Source organism: Scyliorhinus canicula, chromosome 8 (genome assembly GCF_902713615.1).
Source record: "Scyliorhinus canicula chromosome 8, sScyCan1.1, whole genome shotgun sequence".
In the NCBI taxonomy this organism is placed as follows: Eukaryota; Metazoa; Chordata; class Chondrichthyes; order Carcharhiniformes; family Scyliorhinidae; genus Scyliorhinus; species Scyliorhinus canicula.
In genome coordinates this window covers 165,755,579-165,778,973 of record NC_052153.1, presented here as the reverse complement: position 1 = coordinate 165,778,973, position 23,395 = coordinate 165,755,579, and the positions used below count along the sequence as shown (strand labels likewise).

The 23,395-nt window shown below is 47.3% G+C and overlaps 1 protein-coding gene across 1 annotated transcript in view; it reads right to left on the bottom strand.

Moving 5' to 3' along the window:
* Window positions 1-1,282: 1,282 nt before the first annotated feature.
* Window positions 1,283-23,395, bottom strand: part of LOC119970024 (ufm1-specific protease 2-like) — a 100,831-nt gene continuing 78,718 nt past the window's right edge. Inside the window, exons 10-12 of the mRNA XM_038803971.1 lie at window positions 4,849-4,913; window positions 3,977-4,101; window positions 1,283-1,534 (exon numbers count right to left, since the gene is read on the bottom strand). Coding sequence (XP_038659899.1) covers window positions 1,451-1,534; window positions 3,977-4,101; window positions 4,849-4,913 — 274 coding nt within the window. The 3' untranslated portion in view covers window positions 1,283-1,450. The remainder of the gene's footprint in view (window positions 1,535-3,976; window positions 4,102-4,848; window positions 4,914-23,395) is intronic.

Here is a 23,395-nt window from a genome sequence, read left to right as displayed (position 1 = left end):
TTGTTATATCGGTTCTCTGCCTGGGTCTCCGGCCTCCGCACTGCTGCCATCAGCCAGGCACTCAGCTAATAACCCGTACGCCCGAAGAACCAACTGGTCATCCTGGGGTGGTCCTCGAAGATGGCAGGGATTTGTGAATGTCCCAGGATGTAGCTGTCATGCACACTCCTTGGAACTATGCACACACGTGCATGATCTGGAAACGGTTGTTGCACATGGGTTGAACATTCAGTGGGTGGAACCCCTTCCTGTTTGTGAAGGGCAGTTCCTGATTCCCTGGCGCTTGCAAGGAGACATGCAAGCCATCTATTCCCCCTGGACCCTGGGCATCCACCTGATGGCGGAGAATCCTGTAGCCTGGGCATCTTGTTGGATCCGGTCCAGCTCAAAATTGATATAGTCTGATGCCCGGGCATGCAGGTATCCGTACACTTGTGGGCTGTAGCTTGTAAAATGCCGCACAAGTCACCGGATGCCTTGGCGGACAGGCATAAATGTTCAGGACTGCGGTGACCTTCATGTGTCCTCCTCCATGAGGTGCCAAATCCGTGATGCACTGTCTCTTTGTTGAGATGCAGTCGGCATGGTGACACAGTGGTTAGCACTGCTGCCTCACAATGCCAGGGTCCCAGGTTCAATTCCAGCTTTGGGCTCACTGGCTGTGTGGAGTTTGTACATTCTCCGTGTCTGCGTGGGTTTCCTCTGCATACTCCCGTCTCCTCCCACAGTCCAGAGTTGTGCAGGTTAGGTGGATTGGACATGATAAATTGCCCCTTTGTGTCCAGGGATGTGTAGGTTAGGTTAAGGGGTTGTTGGAATAGGGTGAAGTGCTCTTTAAGAGGGCCAGTGCAGACCTGATGTGTGATTGGCTTCCGTCTGCACTGTATGGATTCTATGATTCCTGCTGCACATGATGTCCATCATCTCGAAAGACCAACGATGCCTGTACACCTTGGGCCGTCACTGGCGTCCACCTCTGGGTTCCTCCTTGACCTGATAGGTGGCCAGATCTTCAGGGTGTGCGATGGCCTCCTTCACATGGTCTGACGCCTCCTTTATACGTCGCGCCGTTCCCGGCTTCTCCGGCGCCTGGCCGCCTCGGCTGCCTCTAGCTCTGCATTTTCTTTGATTCCATTCATGGATTTAAGGTTATTAAAAAAACAGATAGATTGCTAAACACTTCCAGTAATTATTAAATATGCACAATGTAAGTCAATCAACTGCTCTTCAATGAGCTTCTGAGATCACCTGTCCTGCATATGAAGCAATAAAACAGTGACGATATATTTAGCTGCTGTTTTATTGTGGTATGTGAAGCCCATGTACTCAACACTCAAGATCTTGTTTGGTTTGAAGTACACAAAGATTGTCAGAGTCCTGTCCATCTGCAAATTCTGTTCCTTTTCCAGCTGCAGCTCCCTGATGCATATGAACTGAGGTAATGGTAGCTTTATATTCCCTCTGGTCGCTGAGGCTGGGATAGACCATAAACCTCCATTTCGTCCCAGAAATCTCTTCCTTTCCAACTGACAGCCTGAAATACACAAGGTAAAATGGATACTTAGAACAAATGTGAATTCTAGTCGTGGAATCATCCTATCGATGTTCAAGATACACAACTTTAAATGCGGAGCCAGGAAAAAGGATGCTTGAGGGTGGGAAGGGGATTACTCCATGGAGGAGGCTGTGAAAAGGCTGCTGCATAATTGATTTACACCGACTTATTTTTTTTTTCAAATCCCCCAGGCACACAACACTCAATATGTCATAACTAAGGAAACATGCACACGAAAATGTGAATAAAGACCAGGCCAAGAGCTACAAGAGCTGGATTGAGCCTTTTCTTGAACTCTGCTCACTTAGCAACTCTGCTGGGAAGTACATGAGTGAGTTGGCAAACAGATCCCGAGAACAGTGGGAAAGATTTTCATAACTCATATCCAAAATGGCAATAATGATGTTACTGCAGGGTCCCTTCAGGCAAATGAGTCTCGTAACATGAAGACTGAAAGGCTCCTCAGACTAAATTCTGAACAGCTCTTTAGCAGTTATACTACAATAAACAAAACAATAAGTTTGTATCTTCCGGGACTACGACTATTGGATCCTTCTCCCTTCCACTGCAAATTCCTCTCAGCCCTGAACAGATGTCCTTAACCCTGGCACCAGACAGGCAACAGAGCCGTCTGGACTCACACTCTTGATTGCTGAGAACAGTATCTATCCCCTGATTATGCTGTCTCCTATCACTACCATATTCCTCTTTACTCCCTCACTTGAATGGAATACTTCACCATGGTGACATGACAGTTCGCCTTTCCATCTTGCAGTCCTTCTCCTCAAAGCAAAATAAGATGAACTATTTTACACGACTCCTTCACCCCAACTATCCCTTTAGAGATATATAAAGAATTGTAAGAGTAACACAAGTTACAAAATCCATCTCATACTCTAATGTTCTTGGTCAGTACACAGACCATGTAAACCAATAAGCAAACTCTGGTCAAATACACCACACTCTGAAACCAAGCAACAGATGCCATCTAAAACAAATTCTGAGGATTTGTCAGGAATCCAGGAAGGTGGGTGATTTGGAGGGGCACTTCTGGGTGGTGGTGTTCCCATGTGTGAATTGCCCTTTCCCTTCTAGATGGTAGTGGTTGTTGCTTTAGAAGGCACTGTTTAAGAAAGCTTTGCGAGTTCCTGCAATAACCTTGAAGATGCTGCCTTTGTGTGCCAGTGATGGGAAGTGAATGTTTGTTGATGGTGTAACAATCAAGCATGTTGTTTTGTCCTGGATGGTGTCAAGGCTTATGAGTGTTGTTGGAGCTGTGCTTATCCAGGCACGTGAAGAGTATTCCATCACACACCTAACTTGTGCTTTGTAGATTGTGGACAGGATTTGGGAAGTCAGGAGATGAGTTATCCACTGCAGGATTCTTGACCTTTAACCTGCTCTTGTAGCCTCAGTATTTATATGGCTGGTCCAATTCAGTTTCTGGTCAATGGTAACCCCTAGAATGTTGATCAGAGGGAGATTCAGAGATGGAATGTCAAGGGTGGATTCTTTCTTGTTGGAGAAACGCATTACCTGGCACTTGTGAGGCACATATATCACTTGCCTTGTCAGGCCAATCCTGAATATTGTCCAGGTCTTGCTGCATTTGGGCATGACTGTTTCAGTACCTGAAGAGTAACAAATGGTGCTGAATATAGTGTAATGATCAGCGAAAATCCCCACTTCTCAGTTTAGGGTGGAAGGAAGTTTATTGATGAAGCAGCTTAAGACGGTTGGGCCCAGGACGCTACCTTGATTAACAAATTGATCAATTAGTAAAATCATTTATACAGATAGAGTAATAGAAAATTGCGCTCAATTAGCTTGGAAACAAGGAAGGAAAGGCACCAAAGTCTGGAGACTGAAACAAGTAGAAAAAGGAGCAGATCTTTGCCCCTCTGTCTCAAATTACAATCTGAACCAAATTCCTAACTCCTTACTCAATCTACACCTCACTCCGGTGTCCACACATCCCTTTCTGCCTAACTGCGAATTTCTGTAATAATGATGAAACTACTAAATGTTTGTAAAAACCCATCTGGTCACTCATAACCTTTAGAAAAGGAAATCTGCTGTTCTGGTCTGGTCTTTATATGTGTTTTTAAACACAGCAATGCTGTTGACTCATTACTGCCCTCTGAAATGTCCTGGCACACCACTTAATTGTGTCAAACTGAAACAGAAAAGTTGCAATTCAATAAGGCGACACACCACCATCTTCTCAAGGCCAATTATGGATTGGCAGTAAATGCCAGTCTTCCCAGCGATGCTCACATCGAACAAACTATTACAAAAAAAAAATCATAATTTGATTTCAGTGGGAAAGCCATTGACCAGAAACTGAACTGGGTCCGCTGTATAAATTCATATACAATTAGAAATAGAATTTATACTGGTTTATCCTTTTCCAACACATACCTTTTCAATTACATTGGTCACCTCATCATTTCCTGTGTACATTGTGTCTAAGACAAGGTGTTTTGTAGCATGTGGGTCATCATTCACTGCAATCCCCAGCAATATGTATGCCTTAGGTTCAGAAACTGTTTTCATTCAGTAACAGCATCAAGAAAAAGTAAGAACATCAGTAGTTAAGGAATCAACATATAAATGTCACCACATCACATCATGAGGTTCAACATGCTTTCTGTAGTTTGGCAATAAATTTAACTTTCAAAACACATACTAAAATTAATCATAAGACTAGTACTTTGAATTTTCTTCAAAACACTTGTCTTTTTTACATCAAGGGCAGCACGGTAGCACAGTGGTTAGCACTGTTGCTTCACAGCGCCAGGGTCCCAGGTTCGATTCCCGGCTTGGGCCACTATCTGCGTGGAGTTTGCACATTCTCCCCGTGTCTGCGTGGGTTTCCATGATTACTCCGGTTTCCTCCCACAAGTCCTGAAAGACGTGCTGTTAGGTGAATTGGACATTCTGAATTCTCCCTCAGTGAGCCCGAACAGGTGCCGGAATGTGGCAACTAGGGGATTTTCATAGTAACTTCATTGCAGTGATAATGTAAGCCTACTTGTGACAATAATAACAAAGATTAAATAAAAGATCGGTTCCTATTTTTGAGGTGACTGAACATCACTATATAGAAAAGTGTCAAAATGCACTGCTTCTCTGAAGCAACTACTGGTTATTTTTATGTGAAGAGCCATTTGAAATGTATTCAATTTATAAAGCACATAATAAAATAACTTCCCCAAATTGCACAGTTTATCAAAACAGTTTCATGCAGAAAAATGTTCAGAAGTTAAGGAAAGTTAAATAATGAAACTTACAAATCATAACTGGACATCCTTGTTCTTCGAAATGAGAAATAAGATGCGTTGGTTGATCATTAGTCCTGTAAAAATCAAAAGTATTTAATTTGCTTTCTCGTCTTTATTATTTTGGGGGAAGAGCAGCAATTGGGAGGGATGAAGTGACAGATCTCAACTTGGGAGCTGGGAGAGGATGCCTATTGGGAAGGACAGAATGAGAGATTAGAGTTTGGGGAGTCAAGGTCATCAAATGAGGCAGAAGAGAGGCTGAAAGCTCTTCTGTTCTTATTAGCCCTACTTGATCACCCTTTTACCGGCTTGGGTCGCTGTGCGGAGTCTGCACGTTCTCCCTGTGTCTGCGTGGGTTTCCTCCGGGTGATCCGGTTTCCTTCCACATGTCCCATAAGACGTGCTGTCAGGTAATTTGGACATTCTGAATTCTCCCTCTGTGTACCTGAACAGGCCCCAGGATGTGGCGACAAGGGGCTTTTCACAGTCACTTCATTACAGTGTTAATGTGAGCCTACTTGTGACAATAAAGATCATTATTATATTATTATTATCGGTAAACGCGAGCCTTTTGATATTAACGGAGAAGCTTTGGCCCAACATGCAGAGCACATGCTGAGTTCCTTTGGGCTAATAACATTGTGGGAGATGAGAAGCAGAAAGCAATCCTCCTTGCGGGACCCCAACATTCAGCAGAATAAAAAACTTAACTGACCCAGAGGCTCTGACTCAAAATCTTTTAATGAGCTCATAGACTTAGTGCAAAATCATTATGACCTGAAGTCATCAATCATCCTCCAAGATGCCATTTTAATATGGCAGGGGGCATCCAGGGGAACCTGTCACGGAATTCATCAGTAGGTTGCAGAAATTGGTAGAATACTACAAAATTGGTCCATTCCTGACCAAAATGCTATGCGATAGATTGATGCGTGGAATAAATAATGATAGTACTCAAAAGAAGGAGCCTAATCTACTTCTGAAAAAGGCCATTGAGATGCAGAGAAAGGGGCTCAGAAATTAATGGGGGCATTGGACAGTAGCGTCCTCAGGTTGAGGGGAGGGCCTCACACAAGGAAGCCCATACCTTAAATGAAGGAGCCTATGGGAGTTGCCCATTGTCGAACCAAAAATTCACAGGGCCTCACCATCAGTTGAGGAAACCACGTGATAATCCTAAGTATGCCAGAGAAAGCACTCCAGAGGGATGCAAGTGGCAGCTAATGGACTACTATAAGCCCTGCAGCCGGCACAACCAAGGCAATGCTGCAGATTCGGCAATGCGTGTATTACCCAGGCAAGACGCCAAGACCAGCACAGACTCGAACCTTGCAAGTATGTCCATTTTCAGATGACAAGACAATGCAGTTAATCGTAATCATTACAACTAAGGTTGACCAATAATAAGGCTAGTTGTGAATGGTCATCTGTTAGAAATAAGGTAGACACGGGCTTCTGTCTCTGTCATTGGAGAACAGCTGCGGGTTTATCCATCGGCAGTGCACCACAACAGGGTTTCCCGAAAGTGTGGGATGACCACAACGGTCGGTTGCCGGAACAGAGGATCCCACTGCCGGCAGGGGCTCGCCGCGCTGGAAAACGGGGCTGGCGGCTGGAGAATCCCGTCCCAGATGCTAAATCGCCTCCTAACTGGCATCCTACCTTCGAGTTTAGAGGACAGTGGAGCTAGATTAGCCACCTACATGGAAAATCTTTATGGAACAGTCACCCAAATTGCTGCTCATTGCTGTGCCAGGTCAGGGACCAAGTCTTATGGGCAGAGATTGACTCCAGCACATCAGACTAGATTGGCTGGAAAATTTCAGATTGGGCATTGGAGGACTTTACAAAATTATTAGTAAACACCCTGAAGTTTTCCAAGAGCGGCTTTGAAACGTAAAAGGAATCAGAGATAGAACCTATTTTTACCCTAATGCCATGCCAAAATACTTCAGGGCATGAACGGTTCGGTTCCATACACACTGCTAGAGAAAGTAGCGACTAAGCTTGGGGTGTCTGGAGGGTTTGGGAATAATAAAACCCGTGCAATTTGCCGAGTGGGCCGCACCTGTCATTTCCATCCTCAAACCGATAAATTGGTCCGCTTGTGTGGGTGTTATTAATTCACAGTTAACCGGGTCTCAAAATTGGACAGAAACCCCATGCCATGTATAGAGGACTTATACGACAAAATAGCGGATGGCCAGACTTTCACAAAACTAGACATGACCCTCATCTACCTCCAGCTCGAACTTGAAAAATATATCACGATTAACACCTATAAGGGCCTGTAAGAGTATACACACCTACCCTTTGGTGGCTCGACGACATGCACCATGCTCTAGGGATTACCCAAGGTACAGTACACCTGGATGACATTCTGATTACAGGGACTACAGAGCAGGGGCATCTAGCAAACCTAAATGAAGTCTTGCAGCGATTTCTTTTCCAGGCAAGTGAAGTAACCAACCTAGGATACTGGGTTACAAAACAGGCCTACACCCCATGGAAGGCAATGTCAAAGACATGAGGGAAAGGCCTAGCCCATGAGATGCCACATAATTGAAATCGTTCCTGGGACTAGTCAATTAATATGGGGAGCTCATCCCAAACTTGGCATCCTTGCAGTTGCCATTACATCTGCTATTGAAGAAATACCAGAAATGGTCTTGGGAGGCGCCCCAAGAAGAGGCCTTTGAAAGCGTAAAACAGCAGCTACTACCATCTTATTTACTGGCTCATTACGATCCCAAGAAGGAGCTATTAACAACGTGTGATGCCTCTCCTGATGGAGTCGGGGCGGTACTCTCGCATCGTTGGGAAGGTGGCACAGAAATACTTATGCTCTATACATCCTGGATTATTTCAGATGCAGAGTGGTTCTACTCACAGATTGAGAAGAAAGGCTTGATGGCCATATATGGCATAAATAGATTTCACCAGTGCGCCTATGGCAGGTATTTTGTGACAGACCACAAGCCTTTATTGGGCCTTTTTGAAGAAGATAGGGCAATCCCCGGCCTGTGCCTGGTTAGTGTGTTGGGTCTTGTTATTGGCAGCCTACAAATAAGCCTGAGAACATTTCTCTGGATTATGAATAGCCAATATTGTGCCTTGAGTCACTTCCTGCTGTGCACAAGCCTGGTTCCTTTGTCTGGTATTGAAGAGGTCATGGTGACCTTGAATTTCTTTTTAAAAAATATATTTAATTACAAACATGTATCAAAACAGGTTACAGCAAATAAACATCCCGGGAAACATACTTCTCAACAATCAACTATACAGTCTGTACAGATTTTCCCCTTTTTTCACTCCCCCCCTCCCCTGCGATGAACAGCCCCTCAAACACGGTCACAAATATCCCCCACCTTTCCTCAAACCCCCTGAAGTATTAGCTGTTTAGCTGCTGTTGTATAAAGAGTCAAAAGTTCTGCCCATTCTCACAAACATCTTTATTTTCCTTTAACGCAACCCTGTACAAAACTCTATCATCACATCAAAAGCCCCAAAAGGCCACCTGAAGCTTCTTTACATATCAGTGTCAATTATTGGATACTTAACATAAATGAGATATTTAATTGGGATGTCGCTTAACCCATTCCTTAACAGTCTCCCCTTCCTTGGAGAAAAAAAAATAATTTGGTGAAATCAAAATTACAAGAAACTCAAAAACAATGCAATTTCCCCCCTGTTTTTCAGTTTTGAATGTAAAAAAAACAATGTCACAGAAACAAGCGCCCTTCATTAACAATATCCAAAAGTTTGTGTGAATTAGCCCCTCTTTTCGTAAAACAGTCGGACAATTGATAGCTACTGTCGACCCATTTAATTTTTGTTCTCTTCCTTCTGTCCAACATCTGCTTCAAACTTGCGATGTCTATCCTTAACCTTTTCTCATTGACACTTTTTGTAGAGTGCACATTTTCCCACAGGGATTTATTGTCAATGTGACACTCAATGGGTATGTTACCCAAATCCCCTAATCGCTAACCCCTGCCCACACATCTCACACTCATCTGCTACCCCCTGAAAGAAACCACTCATTCTCACCTGAGTCATATGTACACTGTGCACCACCTTGAACTGTATCAGGCTCATCCTTGCACAAGTGGAGGTTCCATTTACCCTACGCAGTGCCTCACTCCATACTCCCCAATTGATATCCCCTCCCAACTCCGCTTCGGATTTCTCCTTGATCTTCACCACCCACTCACCTCCCTGCTCCCCCAGCCACTTGTAAATATCCCCAATTCTTCCCTCCCCTTCCACATCCGGAAGCAGCAGTCGCTCCAGCAGGATGTATCCCGGCAACTTAGGGACCTTTCGTGCAAAGTCCCTAAACTGCAGATACCTGAACTGACCACCCTTCAGCAGCTCTATCCTCTCCCTCAGCTCATCCAGACTGGTGAACCCTTCCTCCAAATACAGATCACTCACCTTGACCAGCCGCACTTCCCTCCACCTCCTGTATACACTATCCATCACCCCCGGCTCAAACCCATGATTCTCGCACAGCGGCATTAACACCAACATCCGTTCCACCCTGAAATGCCTCCTCAACTAATTCCATATCTTCACTGTGGACTGCACCATCGGGCTCCTTGAATTCCTACTCGGAGCCATTGGTAACGGTGCCATCACCATAGCCCTCAAACTAGACCACTTACAAGATTCCTCCTCCATCCTAACCCACTCTACCCCTTCTCCTTCCCACCACCGCCGCACCTTGTCCACATTCGCCGCCCAATAATAATGAAGCAAGTTCTGCAACGCCAACCCCCCCTGCTGCCTCTGCCTCTGTAGCAGAGTCCTCCCCACCCTTGGCACCTTCCCGCCCATACAAAGTCAGAAATGATCGTGTCCACTTTCCGAAAAAAAGGCTTTTGGTATAAAGATCGGGAGAGCTTGAAAGATAAACAAGAACGTCGGCAGAATATTCATTTTCACCACTTGCACCCTCCCGCCAGCGTTAAGTGCAGTGTATCCCACCTCTTAAGATCATCCCTAGCCTCCTCCACCAGCTTCGTTAAGTTCCACTTATGGAGCCCCGTCCATTCCCTCGCTACCTGAATCCCCAAATACCTCAACCTATTCCTCGCTACCGTAAATGGCATCCCCCCTAAATTAGCCCACTGTGTCCACTCAATTACCAGGAACATCTCGCTTTTCCCTACATTCACCTTGTACCCTGAGAACCCACCAGACCTCCCCAGCAGGCCCATAATCCTTCCCTACTCTCCAATGGATCCGAAATATACAGCAAGAGGTCATCGGCATAGAGCGACACCCGATGCTTGTCTGTCCCTCCATAATCCCTCGCTACTCTGCCGACCCACTGAGAGCCATCGCCAATTGCTCTATGGCCAGTGCAAACAGCAGCGGAGACAGCGGGCACCCTTGCCTCGTACCTCTGTGTAAGTCAAAGCTTTGTGAGCTCATATCATTCGTCCCCACCCTCGCCCTTGGTGCCACATACAGCAACCGCACCCATGCCGCAAATCTGGGCCCAAATCCAAACCTTCCCAAAACCTCGAACAAGTACCGCCACTCCACCCGATCAAATGCCTTCTCCGCGTCCGTGGACACCACCACCTCCGGTACCAGAGCCCCCAATGGATTCATCACCACATTCACCAGCTGTCTTATATTACTCGGGAGCTGCCCTTCACGAAGCCTGTTTGATCTTCTGCCATCATCCCCGGGGTACAGTCCTGCATCCTCCCCGCCAACAACTTAGCCAATACTTTTACACCCATGTTCAATAGTGATATGGGCCTATATGACTCACATTCCACTGGGCCTTTCCCCTTTTTCGGGATCAGTGCCATTGTCTCCGGCAACTCCTCCTTCTCCAGTGCTTCATTAAACGACCCCAACCGATATGGTGCTAGGTCCGTCGCAAATTCCTTATAAAATTCCTCCAGGTAACCATCCGGTCCAGGGGCCTTCCCCGACTTCATATCCCTGATACTATCCAGCACCTCCCTCAGCAACAGGGGCTCCTCCAATGCCTGCCTCTTTGGTTCCTCCACCTGGGGAAATTCCAGCTTGTCCAGAAACCACACCCATGTCCCCTTCCTCTCCTCCCGGGTCCGCCTCATAAAGTCCCTGGTAGTACTCCCTAAATGCCTCATTTATCTTCCCTGACTCTGACACCACATCCCCAGCCCCAGTCTGTATCTTTAATATTTCCATGGACGCAGCCTGCCTCCACAACTGGTGCGCCAGCATGCGACTCGCCTTCTCCGGAAACTCATATTGCACCCCCCTTGCCTTACCCAGTTGCCCTACCACTCTCCCTGTTGTCAGCCTGTCAAACTGCCCCTACAACGTTTTCCTCATCGCCAATCCCTCCACGGTGCGCACCCTTGAATATTCCCTGTCCACCTCCATTATCTTGCTCACGAGACGCACAAGCCTTAAAACAAAATAATTTCCTTCCCGGAACACTGCCTTCAGTGCTTTCCTAAAAATGCTCACCGACACTTCCCCATTCTGATTCAACTCCAATGCTCCTTAATCGCCGCCCGCACCTTATCACAAAAACCTCCATCCGCCAACAACCCCGAGTCAAACCTCCACCCCGACCTCTGCTCTCATCCCGATCTAAACCGAATCTCCAGCCATTGGGGCGCATGGTCCGAGATAACTAACCCCGCATACCCTGCTCCCTCTACCTCAACCAAAATCTCCCGACTCACTACAAAGTAATAAATCCTCAAATACACCTTATAGACGTGTGAAAAGAAGAAATACTCACTTACTCCTAGATTCTGAAAGCACCATGGATCCATCATACCCATCCTCTCCCTAAACCCCCCCCAGCTCCCTTGCCACTTGTACCCTACCCATTGACCTGGGGCTCGACCTATCCACCTTTGGCTCGAGGACACAGTTAAAATCTCCTCCCATGATCAACTGGTGTGTGGCCAAATCCGGGATCGCTGCCAGCAATCTCCTCAGAAAACCCACATCTTCCCAATTTGGGGCATACACATTTACCAACACCACCGGTGCCCCTTCCAGTACCCCACTCAAAATCACAATCACATATCTCCCACCCGGATCCCTCACCTCCTTCGCACTCACAAATCCCCTCTATTGCTGTAGATGCAAAGGCAGAGCCAGGAATACGAGGAAGGCATGTGACTCCTCCAATCAGCAACACTCCTGCGACTGAAAGGCTAAATGGAGGAATCACAAAGTCTTCTGTCGCAGGAGATGGTGCCAGCAATGTGTGGACCCAGGCCAATACTGCAAGTGTGGAAAGCCTGGGGCAAGAGGTCAGTTCCATGATGGGAGAACTCCAAAACATGGCTCAGTCCCTGAGGTCCATGGCTAAGGGGTTCAACTGCATGGTACAGACAATGGCGGGCCTACAGGATTGTCAGTGCCAGGTGACTTTGAGGCTTCTGGAGCTCATTCCAACTGCCCCTCCATCCCATAGAATAATCGAGGGCCCACGAGCACCCAGAGGGAGGATGATCTGCTGGAGCACATCCTTGGGCCTACCATGCAGGAAACCCGGGGAGTGCACAGCCTATCTGAATTCCTCCCTTCCCGAGACCAGCTCAATTCAGGTATAGCGGGCAGAACAGGGACACAACAACACCAGTGCCACCTGAGAGTAGCTGGTGCTCTCTTGGCTCTCTTGAGGATGCCTGCCAATGGCATCTCAGGTAACAGCGTGTGGAAGGCAGCAGGCCGCCTCCACCTCTGATGTTCAAACAGGGTACACACCCAGTCAGAGTGTGAGGCTATGAAAGCAACCTTGGATGCACAGTGGGGGGGGGGGGGGGGGGGGGGGGGGGGGGGCGCTCTTGTGCTGTCGGACAACATTCTGGTCCGACACCATGAAGCGGGAGGCTATGAGGACATTCCTAGCCCTCATGCCCATTGCACCCCTGCCCTGGCCTGGCCTCCATCCTCTGGATCCTCAGTGGCCCCTTCCTCTACTCTCTCCGAAACGTCCTCCTCATCCGGGTGTCCCAGGTCTTCCTCATGAAGCTAGCGTCCCTGTTGCAGTGCCAGGTTATGTAGCACACAGCAATCTACCACAAAGCGGGAGACCCTCTGGGGGCTGTACTCAAGGGCCCTGGCAGACCCGTTGAGGCAATGGAAGTGCATCTTCAGGAGGCTCTTTAAAGGGTCACTGCTCTGAACAAAAACAAAGAGCAACTGGAACTTTAAAAACTTAAATAAACTTAAATAAACCAAAAGCTGATTAAAAAGGTCAATAAAGCACTCCAGACCCTGTGGTGCCCACCAGACACGTAAAAACATTTTCAATCACACTCACTGTGAACAAGGCTCAAACCTGTGCAGGTAAACCCCGTTGGATTGGGAAGATGTGGGTTTTATGAGGAGATTGCTGGCAGCGATCCCGGATTTGGCCACACACCAGTTGATCATGGGAGGAGATTTTAACTGTGTCCTCGAGCCAAAGGTGGATAGGTCGAGCCCCAGGTCAATGGGTAGGGTACAAGTGGCAAGGGAGCTGGGAGGGTTTAGGGAGAGGATGGGTATGATGGATCCATTGTGCTTTCAGAATCTAGGGGTAAGTGAGTATTTCTTCTTTTTACACGTCTATAAGGTGTATTTGAGGATTTATTACTTTGTAGTGAGTTGGGAGATTTTGGTTGAGGTAGTGGGAGCAGGGTATACGGGGTTAGTTATCTCGGACCATGCGCCCCAATGGCTGGAGATATTGTTAAGGGTTAATTCTTGATGGACAATTAGTTTGATGAGCATGAGTCTCAGGGATGTTAGAGGGCATAATTGCTTCATACTTCAGAGAGAGGCAAAGCTAATAGGCACTCTTCCTACTCAGGCTGCATCATTCTGAGATGTTGTTACTGTCATGCCTCTACAGATAAGACTCCTAGTCAGCGACTCCCGAGTTTTTGCCACATTATCCCACCCACAGGCTGGGCACTTTGTTGGTTTTTCTTTCGGTATCTCATCACCCAACCCATTAGGCCTGGCTCCTTGACACTCATCACACTGCACGTAGCCCACAGGAACCAATTTCCCCATGACACAGACATCAGACTAACACAGCTCTTTAAGAACTTGTAAACAACAGACAGCAGACTCCAGGACCACCCACATCAACCACGACACCCACTGCAGAAACATCCTTCCTCCTTTCCGGAGCTGGCCAGTAGACCCTGTCCCCTTGGAATCCCCAGTACTAGGTGGAGATAGTGCTGTTCACCTCCTTCCTCTATCGCGGAGGCCATGGTGCCTGGTTCCCATTTTAAAAAGCAGTAGCAATTTGTTCAATCGTTACATCACGCCTGGTGGTTGGGAAGACTCGATGAGGGCTGAAGATGCAAAGTTAGCCACGCTAAGTATATTATAATGGATTCAAATTCATGCAAATCAGGTTCGCGCTCTTCCTGGGCATGAACATGATCATGTCATTGGGGAAGGCCCCGGAAGATCACATCGTCATTCCTCCTTAACCTCCCCCAGTCCCCTCCCTTCAGCCCCTCTCCCGTTTCTCCCCTTTCAGACCCCGCTCTTGGCTGTGCCAACCGGGCACCTTGCACTCTGAGGGGTGGCAAGGGGGTTCATACCCTCCCGACACAATTGTCTCCAGGTTGCGGAGCGGAGGGGGGGGGGTTCTTCATGGGAGGTGGGGGTTAGGGGGGCTTGTGTTGGTCTCGGGAGCTCAATTCTGGGGTATTTCCATGGATGAGGCCATTTGGCTTCTCTTCTCATCTGCAAACTTCAAACCCTTTAAACAGTCTGTCAGCATCTCAAAAATACAGTTCTCTGGTAATAAAGGAAAAATGTTCCTATTTTCAGCCTTAAGCCCTTTAAACTGTCTGTCAGTATCTCAAAAATAAGGTTCTCTGATAATAAAGTGAAGTGTTCCAATCTGTAGCCTCAACCCCTTTAAACTGTCGCCACATTCAAAGATCTATGAGATGAAGGTAAACATATTTATTCCCTTTAAAGTGGTGGAAATAAGAACATAAGAACTAGGAGCAGGAGTAGCCCATCTGGCCCCTCGAGCCTGCTCCGCCATTCAATGAGATCATGGCTGATCTTTTGTGGACTCAGATCCACTTTACGGCCCAATCACCATAACCCTTAATCCCTTTATTCTTCAAAAAACTATCTATCTTTACCTTAAAAACATTTAATGAAGGAGCCTCAACTGCTTCACTGGGCAAGGAATTCCATAGATTCTCAACCCTTTGGGTGAAGAAGTTCCTCCTAAACTCAGTCCTAAATCTACTTCCCCTTATTTTGAGGCTATGTCACCTAGTTCTGCTTTCACCCGCCAGTGGAAACAACCTGCCCGCATCTATCCTATCTATTCCCTTCATAATTTTAAACGTTTCTATAAGATCCCCCCTCATCCTTCTAAATTCCAACGAGTACAGTCCCAGTCTACTCAACCTCTCCTCATAATCCAACCCCCTCAGCTCTGGGATTAACCGAGTGAATCTCCTCTGCACACCCTCCAGTGCCAGTATGTCCTTTCTCAAGTAAGGAGACCAAAACTGAGCACAATACTCCAGGTGTGGCCTCACTAACACCTTATACAATTGCAACATAACCTCCCTAGTCTTAAACTCCATCCCTCTAGCAATGAAGGACAAAATTCCATTTGCCTTCTTAATCACCTGTTGCATCTGTAAACCAACTTTCTGTGACTCATGCACTAGCACACCCAGGTCTCTCTGCACAGCAGCATGCTTTAATATTTTATCGTTTAAATAATAATCCTGTTTGCTGTTATTTCTACCAAAATGGATAACCTCACATTTGTCAACATTGTATTCCATCTGCCAGACCCTAGCCCATTCACTTAACCTATCCAGATCCCTCTTCAGACTTCCAGTATCCTCTGCACTTTTTGCTTTACCACTCATTTTAGTGTCATCTTCAAACTTGGACACAATGCCCTTGGTCCCCAACTCGAAATCATCTACGTAAATTGTGATCAATTGTGGGCCCAACACGGATCCCTGAGGCACCAATAGCTACTGATTGCCAACCAGAGAAATACCCATTTATCCCAACTCTTTGCTTTTTATATTAATTAACCAATCCTCTATCCATGCTACTACTTTACCCTTAATGCCATGCATCTTTATCTAATGCAGCAACCTTTTGTGTGGCACCTTGTCAAAGGCTTTCTGGAAATCCAGATATACCACATCCATTGGCTCCCCATTATCTACTGCACTGGTAATGTCCTCAAAAAATTCTACTAAATTAGTTAGGCACGACCCGCCCTTTATGAACCCATGCTGCGTCTGCCCAATGGGACAATTGCTATCCAGATGCCTCGCTATTTCTTCCTTGATGATAGATTCCAGCATCTTCCCTACTACCGAAGTTAAGCTCACTGGCCGATAATTTCCTGCTCTCTGCCTACCTCCTTTTTTAAACAGTGGTGTCACGTTTGCTAATTTCCAATCCACCGGGACCACCCCAGAGTCTAGTGAATTTTGGTAAATCATCATTAGTACATCTGCAATTTCACTAGCCATCTCTTTTAGCACTCTGGGATGCATTCCATCAGGGCAAGGAGACTTGTCTACCTTTAGCCCATTTAGCTTGCCCATCACTACCTCCTTAGTGATAAAAATCCTCTCAAGGTCCTCACCTGTCATAGCCTCATTTCTATCAGTCGCTGGCATGTTATTTGTGTCTTCCACTGTGAAGACCGACCCAAAAAACCTGTTCAGTTCCTCAGCCATTTCCTCATCTCCCATTATTAAAACTCCCTTCTCATCCTCTAAAGGACCAATATTTACCTTAGCCACTCTTTTTTGTTTTATATATTTGTAAAAACTTTTACTGTCTGTTTTTATATTCTGAGCAAGTTTACTCTCATACTCTATCTTACTCTTCTTTATAGCTTTTTTAGTAGCTTTCTGTTGCCCCCTAAAGATTTCCCAGTCCTCTAGTCTCCCACCAATCTTTGCCACTTTATCTGCTTTTTCCTTCAATTTGACAATCTCCCTTATTTCCTTAGATATCCACGGTCGATTTTCCCTCTTTCTTCCGTCCTTCCTTTTTGTTGGTATAAACCTTTGTTCAGCACTGTGAAAAATCGCTTGGAAGGTTCTCCACTGTTCCTCAACTGTTCCACCATAAAGTCTTTGCTCCCAGTCTACCTTAGCTAGTTCTTCTCTCATCCCATTGTAATCTCCTTTGTTTAAACACAAAACACTAGTATTTGATTTTACTTTCTCACCCTCCATCTGTATTTTAAATTCCACCATATTGTGATCGCTCCTTCCGAGAGGATCCCTAACTATGAGATCATGAATCAATCCTGTCTCATTACACAGGACAAGCTGTAGGACAGCTTGTTCCCTCGTTGGTTACAGTACATACTGTTCTAGGAAACTATCGCGGATACATTCTATAAACTCCTCCTCAAGGTTGCCTTGACCGACCTGGTTAAACCAATCGACATGTAGATTAAAATCCCCCATGATAACTGCTGTACCATTTCTACATGCATCAGTTATTTCTTTGTTTATTGCCTGGCCCACCATAATGTTACTATTTGGTGGCCGATAGACTACTCCTATCAGTGACTTTTTCGCCTTACTATTCCTGATTTCTACCCAAATGGATTGAACCTTATCCTCCATAGCACCGATGTCATCCCTTACTATTGCCTGGATGTCATCCTTAAATAACAGAGCAACACCACCTCCCTTACCATCCACTCTGTCCTTCCGAATAGTTTGATACCCTTGGATATTTAACTGCCAGTCGTGACCATCCTTTAACCATGTTTCAGTAATGGCCACTAAATCATAGTCATTCACGATGATTTGTGCCATCAACTCATTTACTTTATTCCGAATACTACGAGCATTCAGGTAAAGTACACTTATGTTGTTTTTTTTTTTACCTCTGTTTTGAATCTTAACCTCTCCAGTTTTATTCCTTTTAGTATTACTGGGCCTATTCACTAAGCTCCCCTCAGTCACTGTACCTTGTACTGTCGCCCTTTTAGATTTTTTACTATGTCTTCTCTGCCTTGCACTTTTCCCCTTACTTCCTTTTGCTTCTGTCCCTGTTTTACTACCTACCTGCTTGTTGGACCTCATCCCTTTTTTTACCTATATCGTTGGTGCCTATGTGCACCACGACAGCTGGCTGTTCACCCTCCCCCTCCAGAATGTCCTGCAGCCGCTCCGAGACATCCTTGACCCTTCCACCAGGGAGGCAACATACCATCCTGGAGTCTCGATTGCGTCCATAGAACCGCCTGTCTATTCCCCTTACAATCGAGTCCCCTATCACTATAGCCCTGCCATTTTTCTTCCTGCCCTGCTGTGCAGCAGAGCCAGCCACGGTGCCGTGAACCTTGCTGCTGCCTTCCCCTGGTGAGCCATCTCCCCCAACAGTATCCAAAGCGGTCTATCTGTTTTGCAGGGAGATGACCGCAGGGGACACCTGCACTGCCTTCCTACTCTTGCTCTGTCTTTTGGTCACCCATTTGCTATATCCCTCAGTAACCTTCACCTGCGGTGTGACCAACTCGCTAAACGTGCTATCCACAACCTCCTCAGCATCGCAGATGCTCCAAAGTGAGTCCATCCGCAGCTCCAGAGCCGTCAAGCGGTCTAACAGGAGCTGCAACTGAACACACTTCCTGCACGTGAAAGAGCCAGGGACAGTGGACGTGTCCCTGAGCTCCCACATCGCACACGAGGAGCATGACACGGGTTTGGGATCTCCTGCCATGTCTTAAACCCTTGATAAACTTATACAACTACAATTTCAAAATAAAAATAAATAAATTAGACAATCTCTGAAGTTTTTTTTTTCACAGTCAATTTCACATGTCCTTTAACGTTTTCTATCCTGTTTGAATGTCTAGAAGCCTAAAAGCTTTGAACTGCATTGTTTACATTCAATTTTACAGACCATTGCCTTTTACAAGCTAGGTCCTGCCAGTTTCAAAGGGAGGATTAGGATTGTTTATTTATATAGCTGTACAGGAGTTCCAAAAACTCAGCAGAGCAGCTGTTTTTCTAACTGAAGGTTTTGAGAAAGAGGCTGTGTCTTTGTTCTCAAGAGTTCTCGGACAGGTGAGAACAGGTGATTGTTTTTAAATCAGTTTGAAGGAATGGCTAATTCAGTTTGAATTTAGGATGACACTGCTTAAACAAAACATGCATGCTTTAATTAATCTGTACCATAGAGGAAACTTTTATTCTCTGACATTGTGATAATATAAGGTCTTAACTTGATTTTAATAGCTTTAGTGTGGAACTTGGGTTAAGGTATATTGACCAGATAATGTGACTATTTATGGCTTCTCTGTAGTTGATGAGAATGGTACCATAGCTTCTGGGGAATGATTCTCCTGGACATTCAAAGTCACTTCAAAAAAGATAGATATCACCTATGCTGACAACACCAAGAGTTCCTGTGATCTTGAGAGATGAGAAACTTCTATGTTGTCTTCTCTGCTTGTGGTTAGGTATCTGCAAAATCTTGCTCAATAAATTCTACTTTATTCATAAATAATAGTTATTTGTATCTTGTAGGTCAAGCACAACTGAGGACTCTAGTATTACAAATTTAAAATTCAGATTACAGAAGTTTTTTTTAATTACCAGGGACATGTGTAGTTGATGGCATCAAGGAATTATTGAGTGTATGTACTAACTGTTGAGACTTCAAGATGCGAGTTCTGTCAGAAGGTGTTTTGGCATTCATTTAATTTTAATGGGCGATCATGTGTTTAAACCGACCATTTATGCAGCTGTAGCTTTTGTTTAGCACACTGGGTTCAATCGTTGGCTTTTAAAGCAGACCAAGCAGGCCAGCAGCGCGGTTCAATTCTCGTACCAGCCTCCCCGAACAGGCGCCGGAATGTGGTGACTAGGGGCTTTTCACAGTAACTTCATTGATGCCTACTCGTGACAATAAGCAATTTTCATTTTCATTTCATTGTACAGGAGAATGGTTAGATCATACAGTAAATTTAAATTGCAGTGTGAAGAGGCAAACTTTGAATGAAATTCTCCATTTGAGAGACTAAGTGCTGACGGGACTGAATCCCGAGTGTCCTACGTTTACAAAAGTGGTGCAGGTCCCGGAGCAATTCAGGTCCCGTTAATGGGCTAGCACTGGTGCCACGTGGAATTAGTGCAATTCCAATGCATGATGATGTCTGACTTGCTAGTCCAGGTGCTAGCCCATTAACAGGTCCTGAATTGCTCCGGGACCGTCTGATTTGTCAGGGTCAGGACTGTAACTCGAATGCCTGACAAGCTGCAGCCGCATATAAGCTCTCCACCGCCCACACACAATCATTCCAGCCAACAAGATGGCACCCCAAAGAGCGGCATCCCATTTCGCTGGTGCAGAGCTTTAGACCCTGCCGGATGCCGTAGTGGAAAGCCGGGGCACTTTGGGTGGGAAGACGGCCGGTGGCACGTCAACCGGGCCAGGGTGCAGGTGTAGAGGCTGTGCTCCCGTGGGTCCCACCGCCAGGACTAGCCAGCAGTGTCGCAAGAAGCTGCATGACATCCTCAGGACGGTCAGGGTGAGTAACCAGGACCCTGGCATCAACACCGTCCCCATAACCCCCCTTCTACGCGGCCCCAACCAGGCAAACTAGTTGGCAGCGCAGGGTGCAGGTGGGCAACTCTACAGGCTAGCCAGGGTGGATCACCATCGTGTCCCTGGCACCAACCCCTGTCCCACACATTTGTAGCCCTCAAACAACCCCCCCCCCCCCCCCCCCCCCCCCCCCCCCCCCCGAGGCCACCCACATACCAACACATGGCAACAACCATTTTTTAAAATAAATTTAGACTCAATTGTTTTTTTACAATTAAGGGACAATTTAGCGTAGCCAATTCATCTACGCTGCACATTTTTTTTTGGGTTGTGGGGATGCGTCGCATGCAGACATGGGGAGACTGTGTAAACTCCACACGGACAATTTCCTGGGGCTGGGATCGAACCCGGGTCCTCGGCGCCGTGATGCAGCAGTGTTAACCATTGCACCACTGTGCTGCCCCTTAGATGCCAACAACCATAGCTCCTGCCACAGACAGGTGCCCTGCCCACACAGGCCACCAGCCACGGACCCCCTGTGCTGCCCGTGTCCGAGTGTCTTACACTGTGATTTATCTATCCCCCAAGATAAGGTGGCCCACAACCGCAGTGACAGAGAAGACCAGAGGAGGCCGACCAGATCTGCAGCCCCTCACCACTGCAGAGCGGACGGTGCTGCACCTGGTGGGTGGGGCTGGAGAGGGACAGTCACTAAGGCGGATGTCAGCATCGGGGAAGCGAGTGAACCCCCAATGGATTGCGATGTCCCTATGCCATGTGTGGCAACCCCCCGACCTTCATCAGCCCTCCAACCCCCCACCACCCCGCATCTCCCACCACCACCACCACCAGCCCCCACCTGTAATCTAACCATGCGTCTTGTCTTATGTCTTGCAGGATTACCTGCCGATGAGGCAGGACCATCTGGCGCCCCCACCCACAGCCCCAGACCTAAGACTGATCCAGCAATGAGGTGGGAACTGTTGGGATCGCGAACCCTCAGCTGCAGCCCTGTGACACCAACACCCTCCACCAGGGGCAGTTAAAATGCATCGCTGCCCTGAAGGTAGCACCGATCCAGGTCACTTTACAAGTCACTAGTCACCCTGTGGTGATGGTATTGTACACTGGAGCTACCTTCTGTATCGTGATCCATCAACATTTTGGCAACTCCACGCAAGGATCATGCCGCTGACATTGCTGGTGAACCTTTGGACATCGTGGGGGCCACCATGACTCTGGTAATGCACAAGCAGCAATTGGTCCATCTTCCCTTGGTTGTGGTACAGGGACCGGGGGCCCAATTTTCTGAGGCATGGCTTGTTGCGACTCCTTCGTTTCAATTAGCTACAGGTTTTTCGGTTGGGAACTGGGAATCTGCATGGCGTACTGGACAAGTACCACAAATTGTTCCAGGAGGGTCTGGGCAGGATAAATGGAGCCAAGGCCCATATCTACGTGGACACTGATGCTTAACCCCAGTATGTTAGGGTGAGGCCTGTCCCCTCTGCATTGCTTACCAAAGTTGACATGGACTTCGGTGCCTGAAGGAGCTGGGAGTCACATGCCCTGCACAACTTGCAGAATGGGCCCCACCGCATCCGCGGTGCCAGTAATGAAGCCCGACAAATCTGTCCGACTCTGCAGGGATTACAAGCTTAAAATAATGTGGAGATGCCGGCGTTGGACAGTCAGAAGTCTTACAACACCAGATTAAAGTCCAACATGTTTGTTTCAAACACTAGCTTTCGGAGCACTGCTCCTTCCTCAGGTGAATGAAGAGGTATGTTCCAGAAACATATATATATATATATAGACAAATTCAAAGATGCCAGACAATGCTTAGAATGCGAGCATTTGCAGGTAATTAAATCTTTACAGATCCAAAGATAGGGGTAACCCCAGGTTAAAGAGGTGTGAATTGTCTCAAGCCAGGACAGTTGGTTGGATTTCGCCTGGTGATTGGCAGCCTCCTTTCATCCATGGGAATGGGGATGCCCACTCAAAGTGGCTAGATGTGTGCAAGATGGTCTTGACAACGTCCAGAGCAATGGTAGGAAACCTCCGGTGCAGGTGGTTCGGTGTGGGAGGTGAGGGTGGTTGGTGACGGTGTCTGGTGGTGAAGGAGTGTGGTGTCCGTGCCCCTGCCGAGCAACCCCCCCCTGTAGTTGGTGAAGCGTGTGTCGACTAATGTGTCCCGTGCTCGCTGGCCCTGGCGATAGCATAGTGCAGCCTCCCTTGCCTGGCCAGCCCCCATGTCCCGCTCATTGTCCTCCTCATCCTCCTCATCTGATGAGATCTGCCCTTCCTCCTCATCCTCCTTCAGCTGATCGCCCTTCTGCTGGGCTATATTGTGGAGGACGCAGCAGACCACCACGATGCGGCCGACCCTCCTGGCGTCATACCGGAGGGGTCCTTAGAGCGGTCCAGGCACCTGAAATGCATCTTCAGGACCCCTCTCCACCGAAGCACCTCTCCACCACACCCCTGGTCGCACAATGGGCACCATTGTCGTGGGTCTTCGCGTCGGTCTGCAGCATCGTCAGCCACGGCCGCAATGGGTAACCCCCAGCAATCAGCCGCAACCTCGAACATGTCGGGGGTCACAGATTGTGACATCACGAACGAGTCATGCACATTGCCCGGAACCCGGGTGCAGACGTGCAGGATCCTCATTTGGTGGTCACAGACCACCTGACCGTTCATGGAGTGGTACCCCCCTCCTGTACGTGAAGAGCGGCCTGTTATGCACAGGTGGCCGGAGGTCGACGTGCATCCCATCGATGAGCCCCTGGACCCGGGCATCCGGTGACAGCGGTAAAGCCCGCTGCCCAGGCATCCTGGTGGGCGCCGTCCATAGGGTATTGAATGTACCGGTCCACAAGGGCATATAGGGCGTCAGTAATAGCACGGATGCACCTATGTGCCGATGCCTGTGTAATTCTGAACAGGTGCCTACTCGGTGACTGGAACAACCCCGTTGCATAAAAGT